At 37.7% G+C, this 24977-nt stretch overlaps 1 protein-coding gene across 8 annotated transcripts in view; it reads left to right on the top strand.

The window, feature by feature from the left end:
* The first annotated feature begins 10055 nt into the window (after positions 1–10055).
* Positions 10056–24977, top strand: part of LOC129775051 (uncharacterized) — a 423013-nt gene continuing 408091 nt past the window's right edge. For 7 of the 8 annotated variants that reach the window (XM_055779240.1, XM_055779235.1, XM_055779234.1 and 4 more), the window contains exon 1: positions 10056–11002. In XM_055779240.1, coding sequence (XP_055635215.1) covers positions 11001–11002 — 2 coding nt within the window. In that variant the 5' untranslated portion in view covers positions 10056–11000. The remainder of the gene's footprint in view (positions 11003–24977) is intronic. The other variant, XM_055779237.1, reaches the window with a different exon arrangement.

Raw genomic sequence — 24977 nt, 5'->3', positions numbered from 1 at the left:
TAAGTCGCATTACATGTCCGTCCAATTAGCTAAATGTCGAACTAATTGTAAATTACTGTACTTTCAATCAGGAAACAATTTAAGAATTGGTGAAAATTGAATAATCAGGAAAGTCCCCAACTATCAATAAGCTCAGAACAACTGCCAAATTCACATACTCATCAGATCCTGGCAAACAAATTATGAAAAAATCAATTTGTGTTTTATTATTATTTTGGATAATGTTTTAGAAAGCATTGAACTGTATTTCCTAAACTCTTTTTTGGAAGGTTTAATGGCCCTGAAAAGCGCCTTGTTTTATGGAATGGTTCTAATTTAGAAAACTTAGTACTCGTGGTTTTGAAAAAAACCATTTCGAACGCCCTCGATGCCGCCTTGTTCTGGATTTGCCACCAAAGCAGTTTGTATAAAGAACAAACTTTTTTCTTCTGCTACCTGATGCCGTTTTGCGATTGCGTTTGCCACTCGCCACTCGCTGCAACTGCCTGTTGTCTTGATGTCCAGCTAACCGAATGTGTTCTGTTCCGAATGCGGGTTTTCTTATCGTCGCGAGCAGCTTTTCCAGCTAACTCGATCACTTCGGCGGCCGGAACTATATAACGCCGGCTAGGTGGACTGGTGCACTGGTACTAACGCGCTCGGCCTAGCTACCCTTGCGGGAAACTCCAGATCAACACGGTTCGAGCGGGATTTTGCCTTTCCCTTCACTTTTCCTCCTTTACCATGTCCAGACATGGCTGCTTGGGTTGGTTTGTTAATGTGTTGTGAATAAAGGAAGGTCTTGTATTATAGAGACTTTAAACTTTTGCAGTTCATTCGTCTCTAGCCTTGAGAAAGGCCCTTTGAAAACTCTACTCTACTCCAGCGCTACCACCTCCGCCCTCTTGCCTTGAGAAAGGCCCTTTGAAAACTCTACTCTACTCCAGCGCTACCACCTCCGCCCTCTTGCCTTGAGAAAGGCACTCGATCCCTCGCCGTCCAGCTCGTCCAGCAACGGTGTTGTCCAGTCGGTGTCCACACAAAGAATGTGTGTTGTGATGCGAACCGATGTGGTGTACGGTTTGAATGAGAATGATCGTTACGGAAGGAAGGAAGATCTTGAATTATAGAGACTTTAAACTTTTTCAGTTCATTCGTCTCTAGCCTTGAGAAAGGCCCTTTGAAAACTCTACTCTACTCTATTACTCTACTCCAGCGCTACCACCTCCGCCCTCTTGCCTTGAGAAAGGCACTCGATCCCTCGCCGTCCAGCTCGTCCAGCAACGATGTTGTCCAGTCGGTGTCCATACAAAGAATGATCGTTACGGCAGCGGAACGGGGATTTTTAAGCTGACTGGCTGGCTCGAGAATTACGCATGTGTGAGACTGCGACCAATGTTTCGTTCATTTTTTTCTTTTTCCTTCCCAATCGTGCTTCATTCTATTTCGCTGCTGCTCTGGTTGCCCGTTTTGGTCGGTACGATTTGAGGAGCACAAAATGGACCAATCAAAAATGGGCACATAGTGCATTCTGACAATGCTTGATATTTCACAATTATTCAATTATTTATCTCATGAAAAATGAAATGTTATTCGTTATGATAGATGCGTAGATATATTTCCTATCAATTGATGCAAAAACCTTTGCGATCTATTGAGAAATGCTCGAGTTATAAGCGTTCCAAATCTTGCATTTTTTCCTACTTGTTCAGTGCCTAGATTTCCATTTCACCCCCTTTATCTTCCGGTTAGACGTAGTCCTACGTCAAAAATAGAAAGTTTTCTTTGTTAGAAAAACTGCTTTGCCTTAAATATGCACAAGTTGCGATATATGGAAGAGTTGTATGGCACATATTTATCTACAACAAAAAAAAATCATCAAAATCTGAGATTACTATTTTGAGAAAATTGGTTTTTAGTTTTTGAAATCAATTTTTTTCAATGTAGCATTTCAAAAAATATTTTTTTCAGTATTTTTTTTCTGAAAATTCAATTATTTTCCTAAAACTCTTCCTTAAAAAGCAAACGAATGCCACTGAGACAAAAGCCCTACTTGTTTTGACGGTATTTTCGATCAATAGATCAATCTTTCAAAAACCCACATACGCTATCATACTGAAATGTCTTCACATTTTCCATAATGTTTTCAAAATGTCTTCACAGTAAGTCAAATGTCTTCAAAATGAAGACATGTCTTCAAACCTGGCATCTCTGCATGCAATACATAAAGTTTCCGTCGTGCATTGTACACCGAGATGAAAAATGTAAGGTGAGAAGATTTTCAACATAAACAAAATCTGTGAAGACATAGATTTCGATTTTGTTATGTTACTTTTCTTATAATAACATAAAAAAGTATTGTTATTAAAAGTAAAAATAATTAGATAAAAATTAACGAACTATATTTTTTCAAAAAATAACGTTTAAAATCACAAGGGCCCAACTGACATTTTAACAGAAACTGAAATTGGGGTGGTGTTGAGGTGTTCTAAACTTAATTTTCGTCAAAAGTTTTTATGATTCTCAACGCTAGAATTATATCATTTGAATTTTTTTTTCTCGTTAAAATAGCCAAAAGTACAAATTAAAGTAAATTTTTCATGTAAAATGCACTAGAAAAATACATTTGATTGACTCCGTATGACTTGTATTGAGACGGAAAGTTTTCTTCTTGGGTACAAGTTTTAGAAGAACGAAGTGTCAGCACCCTAATTGTGCAGACTTTTTTCAATTTGCGGACAACAGTTAGACTTCCATAAAGCTCCTCTAAAATCTAAGAATAATAGACATTAGAATATTGATTCTAATATAAGCAGAAATAATAAAAAAGTTCGTGACATGTTCTGTTTTTTTTTTCAAATGATGAATGTAATGCGAAAAATATTTTTTGCAAATATATAATTAGTTTCTGTAGGGGAACTACGGGTGATACAGACAAGGGGGGGGGGTCTAATATAGACAAGCATAACCCGCTAATCTTCCCACCAGTGTTGCCACATTTTAATCTGTACCAGAGGTGTTAAAAATCTTTCTCATCTGTACTTTTTTGTCCAAAAATCTGTACCATCCAAAATATTCGTAGTAGAAATTTAGTATGAAAAAATACTCATTTATTTACTACAAATTTGCAAACATTTGCATTTGCAAGTCCTTCGTGTGTTTTACTATGCTTATACATAGTTTTTTTTAATCTAAATTGCGTACTATCATGAATTAAAATCTTGAAAAATCACTTCAAGCGATACTGCGGCGTAAAAGTCGTCATGTACCTTAATGTTGCTTTGTTCGAATGTAAAGGGTGTTCGGATCAAAAAGTGGTCAACTCAAATTCACCGTATTTTTTCTAATCATTCATATAAAAAACCTGATCACCCATATTTTTGTAGGTGTGTGTGTGTAGAATGATGCCACTATTTGGATTTTGACATTAGATCTTTAGATATCAAAATGGCGTCAAAGTAAGAGGAGCGACGAATCAAAATTTTGTACATGCGTCGTGAAAATCCAAACTACACGTACGCAGAAATAGCAAAATCGTTTAATGTGGCCAAATCAACCGTCACCAAAGTAATAAAAGTGTTCGGGGAACGATTGTCGACAACTAGAGAGTCTGGATATGGGGGTAATCGAAAGCCGGGAGCCGCAGTGACGAACAGAAGAGTGGCTAGCGCTTTCAAGCGCAACCCCAACCTCTCCGTTCGAGATGTCGCAAATAAGTTGGGAATATCGTCTACAACCGTGCATGAAGCTAAAAAACGATCCGGACTATCGACTTATAAGAAGGTAGTGACTCCAAATCGCAACGATAAGCAAAACTTTACGGCAAAAACAAGATGTCGGAAGCTGTATACGACATTGTTGACAAAGTTTGATTGCGTGGTAATGGACGACGAAACCTACGTCAAGGCAGACTTCAGACAGCTTCCTGGACAAGAGTATTATTCAGCAACCGGAAGGGGAAAGGTGGCAGATATTTTCAAGCATATTAAACAATCAAAGTTTGCCAAGAAATATCTCGTTTGGCAAGCTATCTGTACCTGTGGCTTGAAAAGCGACATTTTCGTTGCCAGCGGGACCGTCAACCAGGAAATTTACGTGAAAGAGTGTCTTCAAAACCGTTTGCTGCCTTTCCTGAAGAAACATGACTTGTCTGTGCTGTTTTGGCCGGATTTGGCATCCTGCCATTACGGAAACATGACTTGTCTGTGCTGTTTTGGCCGGATTTGGCATCCTGCCATTACGGAAAAAAGGCCATGGAGTGATATGTCGCTAACAAGATGCAGGTTGTGCCCAAGGATAAGAACCCTCCTAACACACCAGAACTTCGCCCAATCGAAAAATATTGAGCGATAGTTAAGCAGAACCTTAAGAAGACCCAAAAAACTGTTCAAAGCAAACTGGCGTTCTGCGGCGAAGAAAGTGGATAAGGTGACTGTACAAAATTTGATGGCAGGCGTCAAACGAAAGGCTCGCCAATTTGGACTAGGTCGACCGGAATCTTAACTGAGTATTTTTTCCGTCTTCTATACATATTGAACTTCAAAAAGAAAGATACTTTGATTTTTTTAATAAACAAATAATCGATTTACACGCAATTTAGTTTGACCACTTTTTGATCCGAACACCCTTTAAGAAATTTCACACGCGGAGAAAATCTGTACCAATCTGTACTTTTTGACGAAAATCGGTACTCTGTACCGTACAGAATCTGTACCAAAAATAACGAAAAAATGTGTACCTTTTCAGATAAATTTGTACGTATGGCAACACTGCTTCCCCCCTTCTATCCTCCATCTCGGCACACAACTAATTATTCATATCTAAGTATTGTGTTCATTCGTATACAGCCTCGTTCGTTTGACATGGGAGGACTTGTTCTTTCATTCTTGCAGTTCTCGAATAGTGATCCCCGATTTTTGAAATTAATCGTTCATCAGCTAATCGAATACTTTTCAGCAGTTTGTTATCCGATACGATTAATCGCCCCAAATAATCGATTAATCGATTAATCATCACACTGAGAGAAATAATTAGTTAGACTAATATTTCTCATTTACTAGAAAGCCATCTGGAATCAAAAAGTGTTCATTACGACTGAAAATCAATTATTATCTCTTACGTTCCCCTAAACTCGTACACGAAACCCAATTCGCGTTAAAGGCATTGAGCTTCTTTTACGAGTTTAAGGGAGTGTAAAGATAATGATTGAATTTCAGGATAAAACTGCAGCGGCCGTACGTTTTTTATTCTCTGGGTTAACATCGATAAATCGACGTAAATGATTCGTTCACTTCGATTATTGGTTGCGCAGTATTGGTTCGATTAATAATCGATTTCTGTAGGAAGTATTCGATTAATCGATTAATCGAACGATTATCGGGGACCACTATCCTCGAATTGCTGTGAGAGTAAGACGCATAAATATAGGAGCGAAAGAAATTGTGTTTCTATCGCTTAACCTGGTTGTCGATTCACTAGTTTTGCCAGTTTTTGTTTATATCTGTTCTTACATTTGTATTGAAAAAAATTACCAAAAATTGCCCATTTTTCACGGAGCTCCAAAGGATACTAAAAATCGAGAAAAGAGTGGATACATCGTTGCGTGCGCTTGGCCGGCAACCGGCCAAATTGTGAAAAAGTACCTGGCGAACATGGATATACATGTTAGTAAGTGGAAGCCCCGTCCACTGGTCGCGGAGCTGCAGGCAATGACGCGGCAGCGGCTGAATAAGATGGTTAAGTCGATTTTCCCGGCGGATCGAGATCTGGCGGTGGTGAGGGTTGGCGAGACCTATCTCACCCTGAATGGCAACGACTGGCAGGGTACTTCGTATTTTACTTCCCCCACGAAGGAAGTGAGTTCCGAAGTGAAGTTTATTTCACGCACCAAGTTCCTCAAGAAGGTGCTGCTGTAGCTGACAATCAGCGAGAAGGGGATGTCAAAACCGCTCTTCTTTAGACTGGTCGTAATTATTAATAATAATTTATAATACAAGTGCCTGCCGGAAGTTGCGTCGTTCGTTAAAAAATACCATAAAGGCGAAGACGCATTGCTCTGGCCGGATCTGATGTCGGCCCACTACTCGAAGAAGAGATGAAGCGGCTTGATATCAATGTGGTACCCAAGTCGGCAAACTCGCCCAACGTCCCATCGTCCCATCGGGCAAACTAAAGCGTAAGATTTACTAGAACAATTTTGTCGCGAAAACTGAGAAGGAATTGATAAATTAAACGAAGAAAGATCTCAAAAACATGCCTACACGCATGTTTTCGTCCGCCATGGCAAATTTTCCGGTGAACTGCCGGAAAGCCACTCGCAAGGGCGTAGATTTTTTTGCCAGTAAGCTAATATAATTACCTTCCATGGGAAATTTATCATACTTAATTATCTGTCTTAGTTTTTTATCACCATCCGAAACAAGTCCATTTTTTTAATGCAAACGTTTAACCTAAGACAAGACCATACAATAGGGGGTCGATTTCGTACCAGTTTTCGAACTAGCTGTTGATTGGTCAATTTTGAAGGGTTGCCAATAATATTTGAAAACACACTTCGATAGAATGTACTCATGGTATGTACTCTCACACTAGTTTTCATAATAAAGCATCACAGAAAAATACAATTTGTTGTGATGTACGCAACAATTTTGCTTTATATCATCCAAATGTAACCAATTCATAGAATATTTGATACGAAAACATATGTTAGGGATGTGGAAAAATTTTCTTCAGAAACTTTATCTCATTTGGAAACTTGACATCTCGAGTGGTTCGGTATCCCTGTTTCTTGCACTGGGTGGAAGAGTAAGAGTAAGAAGCCAGTTGTCAAGTCTTGTCTTAGCGTTAAACGACCAGGATCTGTCAAACTATATGACAGCTGTTGGCGGAAGGGATGCTAGCTTACTTATATTTTTAATTTGGTTGAAAATTATACCACTCATTTCTTAAAAGCCTTGTCCGAAACTGCTCCCGTTTGAAACTGCCACCCTTTCCCCTACTGCAAATCATTAAAAAGAAAATTTTATTCATATGTTTTGAAACATTTGAATACCTGATTTGATACAGGTGAACTAGAACAATAAAAAAAAGTGGACAAAGATCATGTTTTCGACTGGAAAAACCAACATCATTCACCTTAGTTCTAATTCGAGTAACGTGTACCGTTCTGAATCATATTTCCAACGCTTAAGGCATATGATGCAGAAAACAGATCTCAACTTTATGCAAAGGTATTATTTGGTTGATATTTTCAATAAATTAGTTCAATATGCTTTTAAGCTTTCATGAAAACATAAAAAAAAATCGAATAAAATGCATTTCAAATCAAGCGAAAAAGAATCAAACTTCGGACACTATTTATAAAAAAAATCAAATTTCGGACACTTTATTTTTAACGAAAATTACATTACACTTGATTATATTTTATAGTCAACTGCGAAACACTTACCAAGCAATCACTGTAACCTGTTAACGATGGTGAGCACTGATGAAACACGAGAGAAATTTAAATTTTGATGAAGAGGTAAATTCTACGTGCTCACGCTAAGCAAATGTCAAACACAAACGATTATGAGTAGTGCTGGTGGATTTTTTTCCTACTATGTAATAATTCAAATGTAATTCTCAAATGAAGTGGTAGTGAAACCAAGGGACCACTCAATAGAAGCAATTGTGATATTAATTTTATAGTTATATCGTCAGTGCATTAAGCATTTCAAGATATTACAACAAAGTGTCCGAAATATAGGGTTGGGGAAAAAGAAATGTCGTATTTCTGACCGAAATTTGACGCTTTATTTAACATACTTAAAATTATCCAATTTAAGTCAAATATGCGCCGTTTTGTTCGTAAACTTGTTGCCATTTAGAAGGCAACTTGGAGCCAGGTCCGGACTATACGGTGGGTGCAATAGGACATCCCATCCGAGCTCCCGTAGCTTCTGGCGGGTCATCAAAGATGTGTGAGGCCGAGCGTTGTCTTGGTGAAAAACAACACCATTCCCATTGATCATTTCTGGCCGCTTCTGGTCAATCGCCTGCTTCAAACGGTCAAGCTGCTTACAGTAGAGAATCGAGTTGAGGGATTGGCCATAGTTGAGCAGCTCATAGTGAATGATTCCCTTCCAATCCCACCAAACACACAGCAAAACCTTCCTGACCGTCAATCCGGGCTTGCCGATGGTTTGGGCCGGTTTGGGTATCGGGTCCACAAACAACACGAATTTTTTCGGCCGCGTTGCAGTTTTACCTCGCAGGTAGTAAACTTTTAAAATATGGCGAATTTCTTGCTCGGTGGATTCCATCTTTGACGCGCTATAACTTGAGACTGAAAAGGACAATCACAACACTGTCAAAACGACACTTGTAGCACAGATTGTCTTAAAATAGCCGTATAGTATGACCCGATACGATAAGTACAACACAAGATATGCAGCACCTAATGCCATATATTGACAATATACGACATTTCTTTTTCCCCAACCCAATATGATGTTGTCCGAAATCTGATTCAGAACGGTACATTTTTTTCCAAAACTTGAATTGGTTTGGGAGCGTTGATTCTCATGGAATGAGTCATAATAAACCAACTGCCCATCAAGAGTAAAATAACAATAATAATTTAATAATGTGATGTAATTATATGAACATAAAAATTCCTGTTTCTCGACTACTAGATCCACGCCAACTCCGCCCAATGGGTATTCAGGTCTCGCTAAAATGCTAAACACTTTGAAGAAGAGATCACGGAAACGAATTTATAACAATTCACCCCGCAGCGTGCTTGCCCAGTAAATTGTTCTTTTCATTCTCCGGGAGATGAGTTTTGTACACAAATTTGAGAAATTGTTCCATTTCACAACTTGTTGCTACGTTGTGAAAGTGTCCCACCCCACCTCTCGGAATTGACTTCCATCCCAAACCTTTGGCCGTTTGGCTGTCTTCATGAGAGAAAACTTTTACGCGTACAATGGTTGCGCTTTTCGCGGGCCCCTTTCGCTTCGGCAGCTGCCACTCTGTCTGGTGGAAGAACACGCCGAACGACGCACACGACACAGGGGAAACCCGTCGTTATCTGTTTCCAGCGTGTGATATAAATAACCGTCGGAAATTGGCAGCGAGCGTCGGGTGCCGTGATTCCGTTGTCCGATCCCTCGGTTCAGCTCACGGTCGCTATTCAACAGGCGCTGGCTGCGCTGGGAAATGCAGCCGAACGTGATACGAGCAGCCCACATCGGGGAGGAGGAAAAAACCGAGCGGCTTTCCCGGGTGATTGAGAGAAAGCTCACCTTGAAAACGAGAGAGGCAACGGTGTGAGAGATTAGAGGAGGATGGGACGGAAAGCATGTGCTTGGAAATTAGCGCTAGACAAACAACAACCAGTTGCGCTCACCTTACGGATTCAGCCAACTTTCCTGTAGCCTAGTTTCGTGTTCGTTTGCTCTCCTGTCGCTCTCTTCTGTCTCTCCAGCTGGATGTGACATAATTTCAAGATTTTGTACGGGGCGTGGAGGATGAGAGGGCATTGTGCAGGAACCATGTGATGGAATGGCAATGAACTGATTTTTCCACCTAGATAAGGCACACTGTTGAATGTCGATTGAAAAGGAAACGATTCTTTCAAAATTGTTTTTCTATTTGATGGAAACTCCCATTAGTTCGAGATAGGGGTGCAAGAAGAACATCACCTAATTTGAAATGAATCGAGTTTCGGAATCTAATTTTGGGAACAATTTGCACATCAATCGGTTTAATCCCAGACCCGCCGTTTGCCAACAGGTGAACGTGCGTGTAGTTATCGTTGTGTGCGCCTGTGCGTGCGTTCGTGTCTGTGTGTTATCCTGACACGAGTGGTGCACAGCAGCAGCAGCAACAGCATCATGACGGGGGAGAGCCGAGAGGCCATCCATCGTGTTGGTCGTTCGCTGTTAAGCAGCCATTAACCTTCCTTCTCCTGTTGCTTGCTGTCTCTGAGAGTGTCCTGACTGGTACGGAAGGTGCGTGTGCATGGTCCCGGTCGGAGATTGTGGGGCCCAGGTTTTCGCGCCCGTGCATATAAAAGTGAAATATAACGTGCGCCCGAGCTCAGTCGTGTCTGGAGAATTGGTGGATGTTGGTGGTCACCCCCTGGAGAGGAACGAGTAGAACCTGAAGGCAACCAGTTGATCTGATCCGTGCTGTGGTGGGAAAAGGACAAGAGATGGCCTCTCCCTTCGGGGCTCCTCCTTTGGTGCTGTTGGATCCACCAGATCCGTGGTGAAGACGAAGCAACTGGTAGTGAACAGTGAGATCTCAAGTGGTGAAAAAGTGAACTTACCAGCCCATAGTTTTGTGGAGTGTTGATATCTGTGGCCACCGGAAGGATTTTTTTTCTCTACAACGGGATTTCAACGAGTTTGTGGCGGTTATTCACTCCGAATGAAAAATACATACTTTACTGTAACTGGAACTCGCCACTTGCGAATGATTACGGGGTTTTCCGAGTGCAGCACGAAATGTAATGTTCACATTGCTGTCGGTATGAACATTTGCGATGAATGAAGCTGAGCGAAATATCCGGAAACACTATACTCTGGTAGATATTTACGTGGTTCGTATATAGAATCAGAAATATGGAAACAGATGGAACGAAATGATGGAACAAAAAACTTCTTCGTGTCCTATAATTTCCCCATAACCGAAGAGCTTAATGAGGCCGCAGGAAGTAAGGATTTTGGTGGAGCATAGTTTTTAATTTTCACCAAGGATCTTTGAGTGAGTCAAAAAAGGGCCGAAAGTGAAGTTAGTGTTATGTAGGTATTCAGACAGAAACAGATTGAACAAGTTACACAAAACAGTGCTTGGTACCTAGGGGAATTACACCTTGACTTTGTGTGAGAGAAAATTTTAAGGAGAATACTAGTGTCCGTTATCTCCCGCGGTGAAACGCGAAAAAAAAACGAATGACATCAAACCAGCCTCAGTAGCATCAGCGTACTTGAACATTTGAGAAGCACAGGAAAACGGAACTGAATTGGATCAAAATGTACGTAGATTGTGTGTATGGAAATATAACATGTTATCTCCCCCATGTCGATTATGTCCCTATTCGTTTGCCTACTCTCAGTCACTCGACATTGAGTTTTACGGGATGCTTCCTCTAGCCATCCTTGACCTATATTTGGATTTTGTTATCATGAGTCTATTTAATACTGCTTATCTGCGGGTCAAACTATTTCGAAGTGTCTGCTGATTTCATTGTAACAATAACTGGTCTCAATCCCACGATTTTTTATGACAATTAAAATTACATTTGAATGGGGTTCAGCTAGTACCGTTGATATTGATATTTTCAATTGATCAGATTTTTTTTCGAATACGAAGGCAACTTGAACAGTTCTTGCTCCAACTCATAGGTGGCACTGCTACAAATGGATTTACTGTCTCGTTATATTGTCACACCCATTCGAAAGAGTGAAAAAGTGTGAATTTGTATTATATGGCTGTTTGTACAATCCCATATATTTAATCGTCTGGTTATCGACTTTAACAATAATGTGGAGGAAATATATTATTGTGAGTATCTCAGAACAACTGACATGGCACGGTGATCAGGAACAATTCATTGTGAGAAAACTATAAAACATATGGTGACTGTATTTTAAAGATTTTCGCCAACCGCCGTTTAACTATTCCCTATCCCGAAAGGATGTTCGTGTTAGAGAATAGGTCATAGATGGAAAACAAGTTGAGGCATAATCGAAAAGAATTGATATGGATGACGTCTTTCGGGACATATAAAATATTTAAAATCAATATGCTGAAAATATCGTACTCAATTCTACGTCAACTATGCGGTCGTGTTTCGGACACTAGAGGGTTGTACACAGCTTTTGCATATCTCGAAGTGTCCAAAATCTAAACTAAGTTAATTCTCAGTTGTATAACTCTTCTTCATTGTTAGGAATCATTAACTAATTCATACATAGCTGTCCGGAATACGGCGAGAAACTCACTTTATACAAATTTGGTTCACTTTAGTTCGAAATACCAGACCTGTAGAAGTGTTGTATGTTGAGCAAAAGGATTTTTTCGTATTGACAGTTTTTTTTTCGACAAGCTAGATCTGATCAACCATTTGAAGACCATGTTTTCGGATACCCCAATTAAACTAAGATGCGTCCTTCTTTTCCGCAATTGTAAATGACTGGAAAAACATCCACAAAATCTTCTTCACGACTCAAGCGTTTAATTTGAAGCATATCACAGTTTCCGGTTGGTTATCATTGCTTCATGATGTCAGGATTCCGTAGATCGCCTAGTTTATAATACAATAGATTGGCATCAGTATGGTATTTCGTGTATTTGTTTTGCTTTGTAATATTTGTAATGTTTATTTTGACCTATACAAACTGAAGGGTGTCACAAATCAAATTGCATAACAGAAAAAAGTTGTAGAAAATTGCCCTTTGGGCATTTTCCTTTGACACTTTGGATAGAAGCAGTTTAGAGTGTATTGTTTACACTGTATTTTTATCGTTGTCAGTTTTTAGCAAAATATGGTGGGAAAGTCAACTGTACTATACTGTACTGTACTTCCAGATGCGGACAAAGCATCATTGTCTCATCTTGAATTATGAGACTTACGTCAAGGCGGACTTTCGGCAGCAGTTTCTTCATTTCCTAACACAAGTTTGATATTTCGGAGGAAGTAAGGAAGCAGAAACTTTCGAAGTTTGTCGCAAGGAGTGTCTATAGTTTGCCCCAAGGAGTGTCTATAGAATTTTCTGCTCCCGCTTTTGAAGCAACACGAGAGCCTCACGATCTTCTGGCCGAATCTAGCTTCGTGCCACTCCGTGCCCAAGAACATGAACATCTCCGACGCTATGAAGCAGGCACTACGGAAGTATCCCAAAGAGGTCCAATCTGAGGAAGACATGGATAAATGCTGGGATTCCGTACAGAAGAAGCTGCAGCCAGATGTTGTAGAGATGTTCTACAGCGTTTTTCTGTGATGCAATTTAATATGTACACCCAAAGTTAATTTTTAGCACATGTTATGTCATCCCGATTTATTACATAGAATGAATCGAAAAATAACAGAAAATGTTCTACTCCCCAATACGTGTATATCATTTGTATAAAATATATGCTAGAGTCAATATGAGCGAGTGAAATAGGAGATACATTTAAATGAAAGCATATGAAAGCTTTTCGTAAAGTTTGCCAAATAAATGGCCCAGACACAGAAAGATATATTCTCGTTCATGTTCTTCTTTATCCTCTTAGAAAATACTTTCAAACTTCACTTTATGATGAGGTGTAATATTATCACGCTTTTATATAACATCACTGGCAGCTACATGGATAGCGTGGTCGTGTGAAATAGCTTTGCATTCCAGCCGGCCTTGTTTCGATCCCCATTGACGTCGTATGGACTTTTTTTTGCACAACCCCTAATGAAATGAGAAAAGAGAACAGAAAAAGATGTCTGCTCGCATACATACGAACTTTTTTTAAGCTTTTAAAACAGCTCATTATTTGCACATTTGACCCTCCAGCACACGAAATGGCATTATTTCTGTCAAAGATGAAATGTTTTCGGCCAACGCTAGTTTGGGTGTATGTACAATAGTCAACGTTAACGTCATCATTAACACGCGAACGTCCTCGCTAGTACGTAGAGTTCATCAAAAGTGTCTGATAGTAAAATGGAATGTATTCCCCCAGTAGTGAGCGCCGCCCGATGAGCCGATTTGTGTGAGTCGTTGATGACTAGCACCAGCATGAACGTGTTAAATAATTGCAAAGTAAAAACTACGGGTCAGTTCGGGACCATTCCGATTTTTTTCCCCAAATAACGGCATGCCATGTACTAAAGGCAACAGGTTGATTCAATTTATATAACTTATTTTAATGAACAGAACATTAAAAAATTGTAATTGTCTAGTTTCGTAATTTTTCGCAATCTAAAAAACAAACATCGAACTCATTTTCCAACTGTCAGTTTCACATTTCATTCGACAATACTGAAAACTAGGTAACACCCTTCCTGAGATACAAATGGGGGTAACGTGGATCCACTTTCCCTTATAGGATGAACCTTTGTAAGGTGAAATTCATATTTTATACACTTTGTTGATTCTGTAATGTGACAACCAGAGATGCCACGTTCCCTGATATCCTGACATACACTCAATTTTGCCTGATTTTCCTGAAATAATCCTGGTTTTCCTGATTTTTCTACTTTTGACTTTATCTGAATGAAAATTATCCATAACAAAATATATGTAAGTTTTACTGGTTGAAAATGATAACTGTCATTAAAACCTTCATAAAAAAAATCTCCAGTTCGCATATGCAGTATGTTTAATTCTTCCGTTTATTATCTATCTATTCCAAAGCGATTCGATTCGCGTTTTCGAAAATAATGTGGTGTGAAAGAAAGATACTTATTAGATCAGCATATCGGTTTCATATCGTTTTAATTTGAATGGAAATACTTACTTGATGTTTTTGGAATGCTTAAACACGTAGTCCTATCTCTTACTTAATCATTTGTTTATATATTTTTTGCTATTTTCTTGAAAAACTCATCATTATAGTATAAATTAATATTCAATACAGTTTTTGCTTATTACTTTTCACCACTTGTCACCATGTATTTCTCAATTACATAGAATATATATTCGGCACGGGAAATCAAATTTGGAAAAAAATCTGGTGTCCAGCATAATCTTTCGCAATTGATTCTGAAGCTGAATGCATTCATTATTACAAAATTGTTTGAATGTAGTTCTACCTATAAAAGTGATGCTTTCGTTTTCTCGAAAATCAACACGAACTTTCCGGACAATCCAACATGATTCTTTTCTATTCTTTGTTTTTAAGAGGCTTTAAACTTTGCAGTTAATTCGCCTTCAACACCCAACATGATCTATCCTAATTTCTTCCTGATTTTTATTTTCATTTTCCCTTATTTTTCAAAACTATAGTTGGCAACCCTGGTGACAACTATTTGTGGATTTCGTTTTTTGACTCAGAGTGTGTTGTCATGTCGTAAAATGTATGCCGATATTTGCTGGGTTCTTGCGAGTTTTTTTTTGTAAAACTGAACGTACTGAAATCTACGTTCATCTACGTTCATGAACAAATCATAGAACAAAGTTCATTTGGCTGTTTTGAAACGGAACTGAAAATACGACATTACTGAAACCGCAAAACGACCATTGAATTGTCTCCAAATGATGATTCTTGTAGGAAACTTTCTAACTGTAACTATAACTTGTAAATGTAAAATTTACCGCAAGGCAAAATTTACCCGAATGCAACTGGTAAATGTTGAATATTTACCCGAATGTGTTACGTTTACCCGAATAGAGAAGGGAAACTTCCGAAATATCAGATTATAAGTTTTGTCAAATCTCCCGATAATAAATGAGATGGATTCAACTCAACATGGAAAAGCAACAAACATATCAATTCATATGTTTGTGGAAATTGTTAAATGTTACGGTAGACTTCGCTGTTTTCCTGTTGCACTTTGGGACTTTCAGAGGCCTTATCTACATTACTGTAGTTTTTGGAACATTTTTTAGAATCTGTAGCAGTTAATTTGACCATGAATAAAAAATCAGAAACAGAAATATCTTGATGATTTTAGGAGGCAAGAAAACAAAATGTAATAATTTATAGAACTTTTTCCTTTTTTGAGAATGAGCTGTTTTTTCACGCTTATTTGTTTTCAAACATTTTAACTGGAAAAATATCAAAATTCAATAATTGCTGAAAATTATTCCTTCTTTGACAAATGAGCTTCTCTGAGCTTCAAGTGGCGTTCAACTGATTCCAACTTATTATCAGGATTATTAACAAAAGTTCAAATCTCTTTTTGAATATTTCTTGCTCATTCGGGGTGGGATTAGTATGGATGAATGTTCTATCAGGATAAATGATACTTGAACGTGTCTCTTGTAAATGCTCTAGGATCTATTGAAATTGAGACCAATTTATTGTTGTCGTTTTACAGTTCTATAGCTAATTATCCAACACACAAAACCATTTTCAAGCTCATTGTATTGTTAATTGATTGATTTATTTGGCACATATTGAAATGTGAGAAAATTAGTCCCTTCAGTTTGCACAAGCAATTGTTCTAGGTGCTTCTTCAAGAAAATTCAAGAACTTCCGCTAGTGTAAATGTTATAATTCAGGAAAAAATAGCAGCCTTTTTTGTTCGAATTTATCGTTCCAATCATTATTTTTGTATTGTTTTTACTGTCTATCAGAATGCATGTTTAATGGATTTCAATATCTCGCTCTACAATTTTCATGGCGACTGCTTCTAATTGATAGCTTTCATCTACTTGTATGGGCCACGCGATTCACATGAATGGATAATGTTGGTTATCGGAGTTGAAAATCCAGCATTTAAAAATAATAGTAAATTATATAAAAGTGAAACTGTATCACTTTTCCATTATTTCAAAAAATGTAGTACGCAATGCCGCTATATTGTTACTGCTTCACCTGCACAATAAAAGAGTTTTTAGATAACATTTGTACATTACCAATTTGATAACTTTTATGACGCCGAATTCAATACAGAAATACCTTTAACGAAAAATAATTGTAAATAGTGAGAAATTCGGGTAAATGTTGCCCTTATCGCATCAACAGATGTTACGTTCGGGTAAATGTTACATTCGGGTAGCCGTCTCATTCCGGTTGCTGTAGCATTTGAGTAATTGTAACACTCGAGTAATTGGAATTCGGGTAAATATGAAACAATCTTCAAGTTAAACACGGCACCACCCCTTCTACTTTATCTTTCTTGTATGACATCTGTGATCTATTTATTACGATAATCAGTCTTTTAGCTATCTGTAGATAAATATTAGGTTGGGGAAAAAGTAATCCATTATGTGGAGGCGATCTGGCGTAGTGGTAACATTCATGCCTCTCACGCTGAAGGTCACGAGTTCAATTCTCACTCCCGACATTCTTCCAAAAATGGAAGTAAAAGTGACGAACCAGCCAAATGAGTTGAAAATCACTATAATACAGATAAAAAAAAAAAAAAAAAAAATAATCCATTACTTTTGGGTGAAATTCAAAATTATTTTTAATATGCTTCGGATTCTCCGATTTGGGTCAAATATATACCGTTTTCTGGAAAATTTGTTGCCATTCTAAAAATAGCTTCATAATGTATCTATCATAGAGAGAGAGAATCCTTATTGGCGAAGAACTCTAACAATAGGTTTTTATTATCTTCTCTTGATCCTAATTTATTATAACTCTATAAATTTTGCAATGCGAGAAAAAGGTGGTAGTCGCTTGGTGCCAGGTCCGGACTATTTATATGGTGGATGCCTTAAAACATCTCAATCAAGCTCTCGGAATTGTGTGGCTTTGCGTTGTCCTGATGGAACACAACACCTCTTCTGTTGGCCAATTCTGAACGTTTTTGGTCAATCGCTTCAAACGGTCCATTTGTTGACAGTTGATGATTTAGTGTATTGCACTGAACAAAACAACTTAAAAAAAATTTGAAAATGATTGTTTTAAAAAATTTACAAAAGAAAAAAAAAATGAGGATAAATTTAATTGCACGTATTTTACTGTTGCAGTATCGGCACCATGAACATCAATCACAATTTCAGTGGCCTAGCTTGCATTTTGCATTTATAAAATAAAAAGTATAAAATGTACCGAATTTTCTCGTTGTTGACCTCCATTGTTAACACCCTGTAACTCACAACTGAATGGAACAAACCAAAAACAATAAAAGATTTTTTTAGTGTGAAATTCCACCGGGCTCAAACTTGAAATTGTATGATCGATATGAGATATTGATCACTAAAGCCAGCCAACGCGAAAATAGGGGATAACATTTTCCCCAACCTAATATCTCCCAAAATGATGCTTCATGAAAATATCGAAATTTTCCATCATTTTCACCTAGCTCAAATTTCGAGTGAAGTTGTTAAACACTCAGAGAAAGAATCCCGGGTGAAACAGTATCCGTTATCTATTAAAAGCATTAAACACATTCCGTTAAACGTGAAGCGAACGAAAAGAAACGAAATGGTTCGGGAGAATAAATGAAAAAGGGTGGTGCCTGGGCGCGAGATGGAGAATAGAAGGTGAGAAGAATCACGGGTTTTGGTTGTGTCAAACTTTGATTGTACTAGTAGCCAGGGAGATATGAAAATCATATACCAGACTTTCCAATCAGTTACACAAATGGCACAAAATTGAATGTGTTCCGAATAACGTTGAAAGAGGATATACAGAAATTAATTACATATTTGCAAGAAAACATTCAACGCATTACATTCATCATTAAAAAAACAGAACATGGTACAAACTAAAATGTTTAATTTTTTCTTTGATTTCTTCTTATATCAGAATTAATATACTAATGTTCATTATTTTTTAGAAAAGCTTCATGGAAGTTTACCTTCCGAAATTGTAATTACTTTTTTTTCAAAATGGGTGCTGAACACTTAATTCATCTAGGTTTTGAACGGAAGCGGAAAACTTTTCGTCTCAATCTAGCTCATAAGAAGTCAATCAATTATTTTTCAAGTGCACTTTACATGAAAAAAAAACTTGCAACTTTTTTCTCGTGCACTATCTGTCAAATGTTACCAGAATCGGAAATCCTCAATCTAGAACCTGAAATCCGGAATAATCCGTCCGTGATTTTCAACATTCGCGTTGCATTCGTCTAGTTATTGGAGCTTGCACTTTCTTTGAGAATGGCATTTGCATTTTTTAGCACATCCGGAATATTCTAAATGAAGGGTCTTTGAATTCGTCATCTCGTATAGTATCGATCAAACGATTCATATTTTATGCTCGTTGTCAAGAGTATATTTCACACAAAAAAAACCTTTCGCAGTTTTTCTTCGATGCAAACGAAAATGCAAGCCAAGTCGCTGAAATTGTGAATAGTGTTAATGGTGGCAATACTTTAACAGCTAATTACGTGCAATTTTTTTTATTTTCTTTTTTATTCATATTTCTTTAATTTTTTCCTTAATACTGTTCACTAAAAAATGGGTGGGTTATACCTATGATATAATCGCAAGGTTGACGTGGAAATACTGTTGACTTAGTAAGCATGTTTTTGTTTTCATCAAATTATTGATTGAATGAAACAATTTTCGAATTCAATTGAATTCAACATATTTGCTTTGTAAGTAAAGAGTTTGAACAATTGCCACTCATGCATTATAATAGATTATGTTCATCGTTACAAGTAAATTTGATGACCGTCCTTATACGTTTGATATGATGCTTGAGGCTACCAAGATATGTGAACGGAAGAATTGTCAGACGAACATTGTATTTTACATTTCCCTCTGAATTTATTGCATCTCTCATGAGGACGTAGTTCTCGAACCGCGAATTTTGTTTGATTTGATGAACTTCAGACATTCAGATTCGATTTTGACATGCACGTCCAACGCATACTGTAGAATCAATCGACGTTATCGCAACAAATAGTTATCAGCATTTTGCCTAATCAACAAACGATATGCGTAGAAATTCAGTGAACAGAAGATATGAAGACATATCTTCCAATGCAATCTTGAATAACCGGGACATATCTATATCTTGTGTTTGTACCCGTTTTTACACTTTTTATACTAGATGAATTTCATACCAACTCGTCTTGGGAGTTGGCAGCACCATCTCAGATAGCAGCGAAACGTTGTGGGTGTAAACACATGGGTCTTTTAAGCAATTTTTTTTCTTGATTTTTTATAAAAAATTATTGCTCAAAAACTATAATACCTATGAAATTCTGGTCAAGGGACAAAATGTAGGAAATTGTTTAAATTCATTCATAACTTTTTTGAAAAAAAAGTGATAAGAAATTGGGATCAGTTACTAGAATTTTTCTCCAATAAGAACCAAGAATGAGAGAGGCATTATGAAGCAACCTTAAAAATGGCAACAAGTTATACAACAAAACGTTGCATATGTTTATGACCTTCTAAACAGCGAATTTTCATGAAAAATCACTTATTTAAAAAAAAGGTCGGCATTTGGGGGGCTTTTCGAATTTTCAAATACTTCATAGTAACGTTTCAGGTATTGTCCCAAAGATTCAAAATATTCATTTGAACTCGTTCTGTGACTTCCCGTTGCTTCAGAATCGATACCATCAGCAAGGTACAGATTTTCAGACTTTGCATCCAGCTGTCAACAGCGCAATAGTCATTGTTCGTGCACTCAAAAAATGGAAATTAAATCTTCGAATATTCCTTAAACAGTAACCAAAATACTCGAATACTTCACTTCATTTCTAACTTCCGAAAAAAAAATCAGGAAAATTCATTATTTTTCGACCTTTCAGACAGGGGTCCCCACTTAAATCAAATATTGAATTTCACACAAAAATAATGGATTTTTCCCAACCTTATATTTATCGAAATATTATTGTTCGGAAATATAATCAAAACGCTGATTCTTTTTAGCGTTGTGCTAAAAGCTAGAAACTTAATTTTTAATAATACAGTGATTAGTTATCATCATATCTTTCGATCTTTCTGCTTTCTCGAACAAATATTGCCGGCTTCTTTCTAAGGCCCTAATGATGATACAAATAGCGAACATAGAAATCCATAAAACATAAGAAACTTAACAGTTCGGCTGATAAGTTCATAAGGTTAACATCTAGATGGCGCCTCTAGGAAAAATCTACTTGACTATCACAAAGCACCATCTTTCAATGGATACGTGTCAAAATTTAACAGCAATCGGTCGATTGGTTCGTGAGTTACATCACTGAGAGTGAAGCCACTTTTGTTATTGTGAAAAAAAAAAAAAATGGAAAATCACAAATCAATGAAAACGGTGGCAAAAATGCATGAATTGGGCTTCGAATTGCTTCCGCATCCACCGTATTCTCCAAATCTGGCCCCCAGAGACTATTTTCTGTTCGCAGACCTGAAGAGAACGCTCGCTGGCAAAAAAATTAAGACCGATGACGAAGTGATTACCGAATCTGAGGCCTATTTTGGAAAAACCGAAAGATTACAATAAAAATGGTATCGGAAAGTTGCAAGATCGGTATAGTAGTTGTATCGCGCACGAAGGCAATTATGTTGAATAATAAAATTGAATTTTGCAAAAAAAAACTATTCCGCCGAACTGTTACCTATAAGTTACATCGAATAATGTCACGTCTATTGTTTTATTAGCGCATTAGATCCTGGAATTGCTATGGACATATAGTTGAATCTTTGGAGATTACAGGCAATAATAACAATGAGTTCACATTTACGGCTGCTGCAGTGTAGTTTTAATAAAAAAGTAGCTCACTTCAAATCGTTTCAAGTGCTTCACAATCCAATTAAAAATCCTTTTCAAATATTTTTTCTTTATTGTTCAAGTAAAAAAAACTTCTTGTTTCACTCAGTCAACCTGCATTGACCTAATCTTTTTTAATGGTGTCTGTGTCAGTTCCCTTATCTAGCTTCTCGTCAGTGATAACGGCAAGGTTACTGAATGTGGGGCTAAATCATCAATAACAGCGTTCTGTCGTTATACGACCCTGGAGCCAGAAAGATGAAAATCTTATAAAAAATTGGTGGATTATATCTATAATATGACCTCAAGGTTGTCGTGAGACTTCCGTTGGCTTAGTAATCATTTGTTTGTATTGATTAAATTATTGATTGAATGAAACAATTTTCGAATTCAATTGAATTCAACATATTTGTTATGTAATTAAAGATTTTGTACAAACGCCATGTAATGTAAGGCACCTTGGTTTTGATGGCTGTATTAGGGAACACATTTCGGTGGTAACAAAAGTTCCATCAACTTGAATGTATTTGCAATGCCAATTTTTCCAGGCATCTTGGTTTTGATGGCTGTGTTGAGGAAACCGTAAATCGGACCAATCAAAGTTTTAGGTTTTCATTTCGCCCCCATATATTTCGATTAAACGCCGAACTCCATACAATTGAGCTAGTATCCCATTCATGATTGGATGATAGTCGCCGTAAAAACGACCTTAGTCCAACGCGAAATAGCATAGTTGCGTATAATTGCATTTTATTGGCCGTCAATTGATATACCTAATGCTCGAATTTATCCAATTCGAAAACTTTTCGCGCGAAACAAGGTTATAGTGGAATCATCCTTCTACAAAATAAAACTCTAACATGTCTCACACATTGTTCTGTTGTCAAACGATCTGTATGAAATAGAAAACGTGGAACTAAATAAATCACATTGAAGCGAATTTAGTATTGAAGATAACAAATAAAAAATCGAGAAAACAAGTTTCAAATGCGTTCGGTCTATGGAAACAGCACTCTGTATCGAAGTATGTATGTGAGTATAATTTGTAGTTCGAATTTTGATATTTTTTTTAAAGTTTTTGTTATAAATATTGTTTCAAAACTTAACACAGAATTCAACGCATTAATATTGACGTTGAGTGCTCCCGTGGCCGAGTGGTTAGCTTCACACCTAATGTGCCGGGGGTTCGGGTTCTATTCCCGTTCTGGTCGGGAGAATTTTCCTTTAAAGAAATTTTCATCCGACTTGCACTGTGGTCAAGCGTATTATAGAGGTTGCCGCTCATGATGCATTCAAAGTATGATATTCAGCATAGAAATCTCAACTAAGTACTAATAAAAACAACGCAAGAAACACTACGTTGAGACGGCGAAGGCTCTCTAGGAACGTAAGTGCCAGAAGAGCGAAGAAGAAGAATATTGTCGTTCCTTTCAACACTATTCACAAGATCTCGATAGTTAATCACTGTTTTTAGGAACATTATCCGTGTAGTATGTTTGGTATTCCTCCTCCATAAATCATTCATCTGAAACGTTCAGCGGTGTCGTCTGTTCGGAGAAAAATGGAAACAAATCCCACGTGGCACTTCTTGTCGTCGTCGTTGATTGTTGTCTGAAACGGGTATCCGTCATCCTTCGTGTCATTCCCATATTCATCATTTCAGTTGCATTCCCGGGTGAAATTCAAGCTCCTGTGCTCACGTGTTCTGTTGTCGTGTTCATATGATGCTCGTGTTAGAAGGATAATGCAGACTACGAGTAGTATCGTTAAGTATTTTGAAGCAGTGTTGTCAGATTAGCACAAATTACCGCTATAATATACATGATGTATCGCACCTAACGTATTCTTGCACGAATTAGGTCCATTTGCGCCATTGTCAGAGAGAGGTTTCCTCACATTTCTTTCCGCTCTGCGGTCCAGCTGCATGCTTTTGCCTAAAACATTCCTGTCAGTGAAAATACTCCACTTGGATGGTTAAAAACCTTGGAATGGTGATTTACGAGATGGTAAATTGTGCCACTGCTTCTGCTCCCCTCCGGTTTCATTTTTCTCATCGCTGGGATGAAGTTCGTGAAATGTTCACTTTGATCAGCGAGATGATAATGATAATCAGCATGAAAAATGAGCATCAAAAGAAAATTAGGAAATCTCCGTCCCGGCCATAGGATGTGTTTGTAGGTCCGGCGGTTGATGATGAATGCTGGCACTGACACGCACCGAAATTACTACTGAAATGGGAACGGTTTCGTTGCGTGCAGACATACGGCAGCATATAACATCACGTGGCTGGATTTCGGGAAGGTCCTGATTGTCTATTTGCTACCGTTCATTTACGAACGTGTACCTATGTCAGGTTTGTGAAAGTTTTGGGATGCTTACGCAAGTTGTGGGATTTGGTGAAATCGGGCGTGTGCACAACAATCGAAGGAACCGAGAGGGGATACGTAATATTCGTTGGGCTCTTGATTTGGAATGATGAAGTTGCTAACGGAGGAGTGATGTGCGTCAGATACTTTATTTTCTCTAGAAATTCGGAGCCAGTTGAGCAGCAATGAATTGCATGCTCAAACAACCGTTCAAAATTAACACGAACAGGTTCGTCGAAGAATGTTCAGCGGCTATCTCTTTCAAACATAAATGGGGACTAAGTCAACTGTCATTCCACTTATGCTCTTTTAACGATTGTCCAATATTTCTGGATTGGGGTACTTCAAATGGCAATTGGGAAGTTCTTTTCGATGGAGTTCACTTTGTAGTCACGAACCCACTGAGGTATCTTTTGGCTAAAGTGACAGCCTGTCAAATTTTCTTAAAATTTCATAGGTCTATCGCATACTTTAATGTACGATAGGATATGCTTTTTCATGGAAGAATGTTTTGATATTTTTAGCACATTTGACCCATTCCAGCATGACTTGACAATGTTTGAACTCACTAAAAACAGTTTTTTTTCTCGTTTTCATGTATAAATCACACTTGTTTCTAGTCCAATACGTTTGTGATGTGACAACACCTGACTTTTTGCGGTTTCTGATTTTTGAACATTAATGTTGTATTTTCAGTTCCGTGTCAAAACATACAAATGAACTTTGTTCTACGATTGGTCAACAAAAGATGAAATCGGTATGCCGTGGCGTGACAAAACGCTCTGTGCGAAAATACAGTCTCCACAAAGTGTTGTCACGTCACAGAATAAATAAAGTGTATAAAATTTTTCACCGTCTTGTAAGCTATATATTATTTTTTATGTTTTTTATTATCCTGGATACTTCTCACTTTTCTCTTAGATCTCTCCTTCTCCTTCCAAATGTCTATCCTATAGGGGAAGGTGGTCTTAACCCGGCTGGTAGTCCTGAACCTACCCCCCTTTGTATCTCTGGAACGGTGCTTCCTACCGAATTTACAGTGCTATCAAACGAAAGATAAAACGACGTTGACAATTTTATAATATGATGACTTCTGTCTTGCTCGTTTCATTATAGCGTTTAAACATCATTTTGCGTTTTAATTGCTTCAAAAACAGAGAATAAATATCATTTTCCTGTGTGGAAAATGAGATCGATGTTTTTTTAAGATTGTAAAAAATGACGAAACTAGGCTATTTTAATAGCTTATGGCCTGTTCATCAACATAAATTATACAGGTAAACTTCGATATAACGTACATTTCACCTTCAAAATTGTGCGTTGTAT

Source organism: Toxorhynchites rutilus, chromosome 3 (genome assembly GCF_029784135.1).
Source record: "Toxorhynchites rutilus septentrionalis strain SRP chromosome 3, ASM2978413v1, whole genome shotgun sequence".
Lineage (NCBI taxonomy): Eukaryota > Metazoa > Arthropoda > Insecta > Diptera > Culicidae > Toxorhynchites > Toxorhynchites rutilus.
This window is presented reverse-complemented; position numbering and strand designations above follow the sequence as displayed.